The sequence below is a fragment of the Kogia breviceps genome, chromosome 5 (assembly GCF_026419965.1).
Source record: "Kogia breviceps isolate mKogBre1 chromosome 5, mKogBre1 haplotype 1, whole genome shotgun sequence".
NCBI lineage: Eukaryota > Metazoa > Chordata > Mammalia > Artiodactyla > Physeteridae > Kogia > Kogia breviceps.
Window position 1 is genome coordinate 69637939 of NC_081314.1, and position 9292 is coordinate 69647230.

General features: G+C 43.3%; 1 protein-coding gene across 2 annotated transcripts in view; it reads left to right on the plus strand.

Annotated features, from left to right (window-relative positions):
• Nucleotides 1-8726, plus strand: part of ADIPOQ (adiponectin, C1Q and collagen domain containing) — a 12191-nt gene extending 3465 nt beyond the window's left edge. Inside the window, exons 2-4 of one of the 2 annotated variants that reach the window (XM_059064172.2) lie at nt 5105-5158; nt 5287-5502; nt 6417-8720. In XM_059064172.2, the coding sequence (XP_058920155.1) occupies nt 5295-5502; nt 6417-6937 (729 nt within the window). In that variant the 5' untranslated portion in view covers nt 5105-5158; nt 5287-5294 and the 3' untranslated portion in view covers nt 6938-8720. Of the gene's footprint in view, nt 1-5104; nt 5159-5286; nt 5503-6416 lie in introns of both variants that reach the window. The other variant, XM_067034187.1, reaches the window with a different exon arrangement.
• The last annotated feature ends 566 nt before the right edge of the window (nt 8727-9292 follow it).

The window sequence follows — 9292 nt, forward strand, 5'->3', positions numbered from 1 at the left end:
CTGGAAAGTGGGTGGGGACAGATAAGTCACCCAGTAAGTTACTGGTGGAGCCCAGAGTAGAAGCCAGGTCACTGCATTATAGTCTGGAGGTTTCTTTACATTATTTTCTCTTCTATCCCCCATCCTATGGAGTGGAATATTAAAAGGCAGATGTGTGACCTTGATGCTGCTTTCCTTTTTTGGGATATGCCTAAGGGTCCATTGTTGGGTTTCAGAAAACCAGAATTTGATTTCCAGCTCCTCTACATTTAGCTCTGGGATCTTGGACAAGTCACTTAACCACCCTGAAACCCACTTTTCTCATCTCTAGAGTGGGTACAGTCATACAATAGATGACATTTTTGGAGTGCTGGCACATGCCTGGCACTGTTCTAAGTATTTTACGTGGATTGTGCCTTTTAATCCTCCAACAAACATGTTACAAGGAAGAACAAATTATTTTCACCCAACCACTGAGGTCATAGAACCTGTGCTCTGTGTTCTACCTCAACCTGTCCCTCAAAATTGTAAGAATTAGGTGGGATATTAAGTGAGGTGAGGACTTTACAAATGGCATTCTACAAAGACAAGGAATTATAGGTGGTATTTAGGATTAGCTTCATGACCCATGTAAATGGTTTCTTTATAGGCACGATTGAATCTTAGAATATAGATCTAGATTACAGTTTTATTTAATAATGTTTTCCCCTTTAGAAAGAGAGGTCTTTCAAAATCAAAATGTAATAACTGCTATATCTAAACAGAGAGCACAGATAATTTTGGAATAAATTGTTTGAAAATTCAGCATCTCTGCACTGATCTTCAATTATTATCAGTTGCTAATTTTTCCATCTAGAACTTGGTTAGATGACAACCTTCTTCTTCAATCAGAATTGCTTCTTAGCATCAGAAACATCCAAGGGTTGTGTGCCCATCTGCCCCCAATCCTTCCTTCTATTTCTGTCATCCCATGTTACTGTCATGGAACCCAGACTGGTTGCCCCTATGAATGGAGAGATCTGTCCGTAACACTGTAGTGTTGAGCACAGAATGCCTTCCCTTGGGCTGGGAAAATAGAATCTTTTTTTTTTTCAAATTTATTTATTTATTTTATTTATTTTTGGCTGTGTTGGGTCTTCATTGCTGTGCATGGGCTATCTCTAGTTGTGGCGAGTGGGGGCTACTCTTCGTTGTGGTGCGCGGGCTTCTCGTTGGGGTGGCTTCTCTTGTTGTGGAGCACAGGCGCTAGGTGCGTGGGCTCAGTAGTTGTGGCTCGCGGGCTCTAGAGTACAGGCTCAGTAGTTGTGGCGCACAGGCTTAATTGCTCTGCGGCATGTGGGATCTTCCCGGACCAGGGCTAGAATCCGTGTCCCCTGCATCGGCAGGCGGATTCTTAACCACTGCACCACCAAGGAAGCCCAGGAAAATAGAATCTTGATTTTTTTAAAGTGGAGGAGGAACCAGAGAACCCTAGAGACCTGACTTTTCACTCCTTCTAATGGTTTGGAGGAAGCCCCCAGTCACCCTTCTTCTTTGGGGCCCTCTGTAGCTGCCTTCACTTGTTCTCATATTCTGGATTCTCTCCTTCTGTTTCCCTGTGGAAAAGAGCATAGCCCTCTTCATTTCTGGGAAGAGCAAGCACAGAGACTCTCGGTGGTCTTCTTAGGAGTTTTACTGCTAACCCTATAGAGGAAAAGGATGGAGGTGACAAATTGTGGGAAGGTTGGATGACATATAAAGTCTTAAAAAGCTCAGAACAAGTATTCTCCTTAAACACAAGAGGGGCTTGGCTGGTCTTTTCTCTTTGGCTTCTCGTCTAACTCCCCTCTTTCTTCTCATCTTGGGACAAGTCAAGCTTAAACTATCTCTCATTTTCATTTTATTTCCTGCTGTTATTGAGAACACTCCTTGAGACCTCCAATTCCAGTAGAGGGGGACAAAGGTACATGTTAATGGTAAAATAAAACCGTGACTAGGGACTCATGACCACCAGGGAGCAGCATCTATCGTTATCGGTATGTGCCTCAGTTGTGTTGCCTGTCTCTCCTCTCTGCTGGTCTCATTCTCAATTCTCACTCTACTTATAAGATGATATTAGAACTTGATATTTGATAAATGATGCATCAGACCAACAGAGAGAAAAAAAGTTAATTTGATTAAATGTCTTTTAAACAGTTTTCAAATAGGAAGAAATCATTTGAGTATCTTAGATCACAGCTTACACCAACACAAAATATCAGAGATGGATTAAAGAGTAAAATTTAAAATACACCAAACAATAGAAGAAAATAAAGTACTCACCAAACTCTAGTATGGAGAAGGACCGTTTAACACTTAGAAGCAAAAAAAAAAAACCACAAAAAACCCAACAGAGTTGGCTATATAAAAACTAAAACTTCTGTCACCTAAAACTCAGGATAAGCAAGACAAAAGAATAATCTTTACACTAGAGTTAATAGTCATAGCACATATGACAAAGTGTTGGCATAAAGAGCTCACACAAATTAATTCAAAAAGAACATTGTGTCCCTAATAAATTAACTGATAAAGAACACTGACAGATATATCAAAAATGAAGAAATTAAATTAGGAAATAGGCCTTTAATAAAATGTACAACTCACTAATGATCAAATGCTCACTAAACTAAGAACAACAAAAATATTTGTACTCATTATATCCAAAGGGTGAGGGTAGCTAAGATAGGCTCTTTATGTACACACTGATGTACTACCAGGGAACAGCATGACAAACTGTAATTTGGGACTATCCATCATAAGCCTTAAAAATTTTCATACCTTTTGGTCCAGAAATTTTACTTCTGGGAATATGTCATAGCAGAACAATAATTTGAGGATAAACTATGTGCCTAAGGATGTTTGTTACAGATTTAAAATGTTTTTAAATGAAAATATGTTCAAAGTTCAGTAAAATGGGAATGTTGACATATATCTTGGCTATATCCACTTGATGGACTAGCACACACACACATTTATTTATTTATTATTATTATTATTTTTGCGGTACACGGGCCTCTCACTGTCGTGACCTCTCTCGTTGCGGAGCACAGGCTCCAGACGCGCAGGCTCAGGGGCCATGGCTCACGGGCCCAGCCACTCCACGGCATGTGGGATCCTCCCGGACCGGGGCACGAACCTGTGTCCCCTGCATCGGCAGGCGGACTCTCAACCACTGTGCCACCAGGGAAGCCGCCCCCACACATTTAAATTTTCTAATAAAAATTAGAAAATTGCAAAGCAAAAATTGCGGAATAAAATTTCTATGTAAAGTATTATTTACACCATGTTTAAAAATAAACAGATGGATTCTTGGGAGTGGGGATTGTTTTGATCTCTGTAGTTTTCAAAGTATTTATCTTACTATTTTTCTTTCTTGGCTGCACCTCATGGCTTGTGGGATTCCACGACCAGGGATCGAACCCGTGCCCCTGCAGTGGAAGCTCAGAGTCCGTTAACCACTGGACTGCCAAGGAATTCCCTCTCTTACTATTTTTAATGAACACACACGTGTGTGTGTATGAAAGATGAGCATATATATATATATATATATAAATACAGTAAACATATATATAAGTTTATATATAACTTATATATAAACTTATCATATATATGAGATAAGTTTCACATATACATGTGAAAGATGAGTGGGTTGTGTCACATGGAGGGTCATTATAGAGCCCCAGGCAATGGGCCATAGTGGTGGGACTCCAGACACCATGCATGTCTTTGGGGTAAGATTTCTAATCAGGGTCTTTTCTCCATCCTTCACAGAGGAAATGTCTCCTGAAGCCAAACTCGATTCTGGAGGCTTTGTGAAATCTATGAGACAAGCAAACTGATGAAAAATAGTGAGTGTTTAGGGTAAAAAAATACATATGGACCATGTTTTATTTAGAATCAAGTTCTTGGGATTAGCTACCTTTCAAACGCCACAGAGGGTCTTAGTGATGCCTGTGATCCAGGATCCTAGGCCCTGTTCCCCTCTGTGGTGCTTTCTCTCCACTCCCTGGTGAGAGAGGGATGGGGAGACTAACACCCTGGCAATCAGAAGTGGGGGGCTAAGTTCACCTAAATAACAGAGGCAGGGATGGATGGGGACCAGGGTCCCTGTGCATGTAAAGGACTGTCTTCTGGGAGGGGATATGGAGGTCCAGTTCTGAGACAGGGAGTCCCTTGGCCATCTGTCCCCCTTGAGCTTTTTGCTAGGGTACCCAGAATATATATTCTAAAAGTACTCCATCCTCTTTCCCTCGTTCCCCCTTCCTTTCTCTTTTCCTTCCTCCTTCCCTTCTCTCTCTGGCTCTCTTGCTCTTTTTTTTTCTACAGAACTATTTATTTAGTCCCTACTTTGTGCTGGTAGTGGGTTAGACTTTGCACCATGGTGCTTGTAGTTTAATGGCTGAAATGGGTGAGCAAGTCAGGAGTTATAGTATGGTGCAAGATGTGCCTCGCTAGAGATACGCGAGGGCACTGGGGGAGCACAGAGGAGGAACAGCAGACCAGATTGGGGAAGGAGGATTGGGAAGACTTCCTAAAAGAGAGGACAGCCCACTGTGTCCTGAAGGCTGCATGGGGATCAGGCAGGTGACGAGATGCAGCGAAGTGTGGCCCAGGCAGCGGTCAGAGGATATTCTCATGGGACAGTGTGTCACTGGTTGTCTGACTAAGGCTGTGTGTGTGTGTGCGCGTGTGCACTGTGCATGTATGGGTGTACATGTGTATATGTGCGTATGTGAGCATATGTGTGTGCACGTACATAATATATCAAATTGTCTAACATGTGGCCCAGGGAATGGGGAGAGGAAGAAAGAGAATGGGAAAGAAAGGAGGAGGAACGGACATAGAAAATGAGGAAAAGGGAAGTAGAGAAGAAAAAGGAAGGAGCCAGAGAGAGGGAAGTTGGTTAGAGTTGAATGGGATTATCTGAATCATCATTCTTGGACAATTCAAGGGATAGGTTCATGACAAGTTGACTCTTGGAGCCTTCCCTGTACCTCGTACTGTGCTCAGATATGAGGGATTGGAGGAGTGTTGTCTCACCATCACCGATGGTGAAAGAAAGGAGATCACACACACAAAGAATAATGCTAAATACTGCAAATTTCAGGGCAGAGAGAAATCAAGGTGGGCTGAAAGAGTCAGAAGAGTCTCCCTGGAGGAAGTGAGTATTGAGAGAGCAGGTCTCAGAGGCAGACTCTGCGGAACTGGCCAGAGTCCTGCTTGGGTCCTACTGGGTAAGCCATGTGGGGTCCACTCTTCTGTGTCTGATAGCACAGATCTGTGTTACAGGGCTCAGGATGCTGCTGCTGGGAGCTGTTCTACTGCTACTAGCCCTGCCCAGTCATGGCCAGGGAACCACTGAAGGGCCTGAAGTCCTTCCCATCCCCAAGGGGGCCTGCGCAGGCTGGATGGCAGGCATCCCAGGGCATCCTGGCCACAACGGGACCCCAGGGCGTGATGGCAGAGATGGCATCCCTGGCGAGAAGGGTGAGAAAGGAGATCCAGGTAAGAATAAGGTCTTTAGTCTCCTCTGTCACAGACTTCTCCTGGGTAGAAGAGGGCTTCAGAACTATAGGAGGGCAATAGTTATTAACTAAGGTCTACACACAGGGAAGAAACAAAGCTTTTTAATGTGACCCACAGGCAACATGAAGTGGATTTTGGATTGGCTTTTCAAAGGTAAACACACGTGGTACCTTTAAAACCAAGTATTCTTGACTGTGCTCTACTCACACCACCTTCCCCATCCTCTTTCCATCCCCACCCTCATCCATCCCTATTCCCAGTTTCCTCATATTCCTGTTTCCGTTAATTTTCCCTTAATTCCCATTCCATCCAGTGGCATTCAACCATACTTCCTGGTACCTCCTGCAGGTCACAGTCCTTCTCTTGGAGAACTCTTGCTCTAGTGCACAGGACTGTTAGAGGTTACCACAAGAGAGTCTACTCCAAATATGCTGAAGTGAATGTGGACAAGTGCCTAAACAGTGGAATAGAGAGAAAATGCCCTCAATGCAGACCTGGGTTAACAGTGAAGGCTTTCAAGAGGAGGTGGGGCTTGAGCGAGGCCTTGAAGGATGTGCAGACAGAATAAAGGAGGGAGGGCAGCCTAGACAGAGGGCACAGAAAAGCAGACGTGTAGTTGGTTGAGCTGGCACATAAAGTGTGGGCAGGGTGGAGCATCAGTGATGGAGATGTATAGGAGATAAGGTTGGAGATGAATTTAGGGAGGACCTGCTGTCGGGCAGGGGATGTGGAGGAGGAAGTGACAGCTGTCTGCTTTGGAAGCTCTCATTGGTTCCTTGCTCTGTAAGTCAAGCAGTTTGTAGGTAGGGGGCCACAGGAACAGTGATTTATGCTGGAACCAACCTAAACAGGAATTCTGTTTTTGTGGTCACTAAGGTCTTCTCGTTCTCTAGGTTTTGCTGGTCCTAAGGGTGACACCGGTGAAAATGGAGTGACTGGGGTTGAAGGTCCCCGAGGCTTTCCAGGAATCCCAGGCAGAAAAGGAGAACCTGGAGAAAGTGCCTATGTATACCGCTCAGCATTCAGTGTGGGACTGGAGACCCGGGTCACCATTCCCAACATTCCCATTCGCTTTACCAAGATCTTCTACAATCAGCAAAACCACTATGATGGCACCACTGGCAAATTCTACTGCAACATTCCCGGGCTGTACTACTTCTCCTACCACATCACAGTTTACTTGAAGGATGTGAAGGTCAGCCTCTACAAGAAGGACAAGGCCGTGCTCTTCACCTATGACCAGTTCCAGGACAAGAACGTGGACCAGGCATCTGGCTCTGTGCTCCTCTATCTGGAGAAGGGTGACCAGGTCTGGCTCCAGGTGTATGGGAATGGAGAGAACAATGGGGTCTATGCAGATAATGTCCATGACTCCACCTTCACAGGCTTCCTTCTCTACCATGACATTGAATAAACACCACTAACTCAGAGCCTCAACTGGGCCGAGCAGCCCAAAGTCAAAGAACAGTCCACAGGTCTTCAGTGTAGTTAGGAGACTGATTTTATTATCTAGTTGGAGGACTCTGAACATTGTTCATTCATTCATTCATCATGTACCTTTTCAAAAAATCATATACTGTGTTCCCAGACAGTCCTGAAGAAGACACATCCCTTGGCCTCAAAAATCTATTATGTAGTGGTAATATTAGAAGGATGGTAACATTTACTGGGGAGTTTCACAAACATGACAAGATAACCAACTACAAGGAAGTATTTGACAGTGCTATTCTGTGCCCACTGTTTTTCCTTATGTTCATGCCAATCCTGTGAAGTACACAGGAAAGATACTATTCTCCTCTTTTTACACTTGGGGTCCTGAGGATGAGAGAGTTAAGTGAATGCCTAAAGTCACACAGGGATTTAGTGGCAGAGTTAGAAATCCAACCCAGGGCCGTGGGCATTTTCCAGTATACAGTGCCCGTTTTAAGGAGTGTATGGCCTTTTGGAGGGTATTGGTAGGCGTCTCTCACACAGCTTGCCTGAGGGCCTTTGGATTGGCCTTCACCATGCATTAAGCCTTTCCCCAGTAGTGCTCCCTCAGAGAAGGTGGTTCTATGACTATGTCCCTTTCCAACTGGCTACTCAGCGGCTCCTGCACTACTCCATACTTCCTCTTCTCTGTCTCTTTCCTCATGCTCTTCTCTCTGGCCCAGAAAGTCAACTCCATCTCCATATGTTGACATCTTCCCTGTTTCTCAACTCCACCTGGTCAGGAAGCTTCTCTGATGTGATGTCTCTTTCCTGCAAGCCTTTCTCACACCTGTGCCCCTCTACGTTACCCTGGATAAGAGTCCTAGGTCTGTGAAACATCCTCCCACAGGCCAGGGACGACTGCTTAGAAAGGACTGTGCTTCCTTCATCCCAAGTCCCCTTGTAGGTCCTTGATAAATGCCTCATGAAGAGCAAGCCCTGGAACCTCATATCTACCCAGAGTTAACTCCATTTCAGTCTCTCCGTATAACTAATACCTATCTAAAAAAACCAGTTTCATTTTAGGAACTCCTTGATTTTAAACACCCAATCTTTGTTCCACTGGACAGCTTGAATCTTTTCCACCGAGGTTCGGGATGACTGTACTTTCCAGAACACTTAAAGAATTTTCCCTCAAGGAAGTAGTTTGAGCCTTCAATGCAAAACCCATGAAGGAATTTGGAAACCATTCTTTCTTTGAGCACCAACAGGGTCTGGGAAGACCTGGGCTTCCTGAATCTACTCGTGTTCTTTAAGAATTGTAAAGAAAGAAAGAAAAGGAAAAAAGAAATGATAACTGTCTGAGGTGATAGATATGTTAAGTAGCTTGATTGTGGTGAATATTTCACAATGTATATCTATATCAAATCATCAAATTGTACACCTTAAATATACACATTTTAAATTGTCAAATATTCCTCAAAAAAAGGGGGGGGATTACAGATGATTGATGGTGGTAAACATCCTCTCAGGAGACAATAGCTTGAGAGATGCTCTTCAAAGATTTTAGCCAAAGCAGAGCTTATACCATTCTGTATAAATGTAGAAATGGAAAATTTAGTTTTTTGCTTCCAGTTTTAAATTCTGAATGATTTCCTTTTATATGTGTATGGCTATTCCTTAGGTGATTATTATTTCTACCTATAAAGCTTTGGTTTTTAAAATGTATATCATTATTTTCTACGAGTAAATATACCGTTGTTCAGCATTAAAAGTAGAAGCACCTGTATCACATGGCTTTTGTTTGTATTTTTTGGAGAAATACGTGGGATTTAGAGAGGGATGAAGGGGTAAACCTTCTGTTAATCAGGACTCTATTTTGTGAATGATGAATGAGATTTCCTTGCATCTCATTGGCTCTGGCTGGATTGTGTGTTCATCTCTGACCAATCACTGGAGTCAGGAGGATGGAATATATTTATTGACTTAATTGATTATGGCTAAGCTAGAGAAGGGATATTTTCATTAAAGCAAAATCTGGACAGAGTTACCAGAGTGGGAGAATGGATGATGAATGCAAAAACAACAACTGTCCACAAAAAACTTTTAATGTTATGTTTGAATTTTCTCAGGTTTCTCAGAGAGGCATTGCTGGAAAATTGCTATTGATTTTTTTCTAAAATTTCAACAAATAGCTAATGTCTGGCCATGCTCACTGTCCCACATCTGGCTAGGGTGGGATCCTCACAGCACTGGGCACATTGTCACACATACTCTAAGCTCTCTGGAACAGGGATTGGCTTCAGTTCAGACTACAAGTGGTGTCTCACCTTATAAAGGTGGTAATTCCAATGTTAAC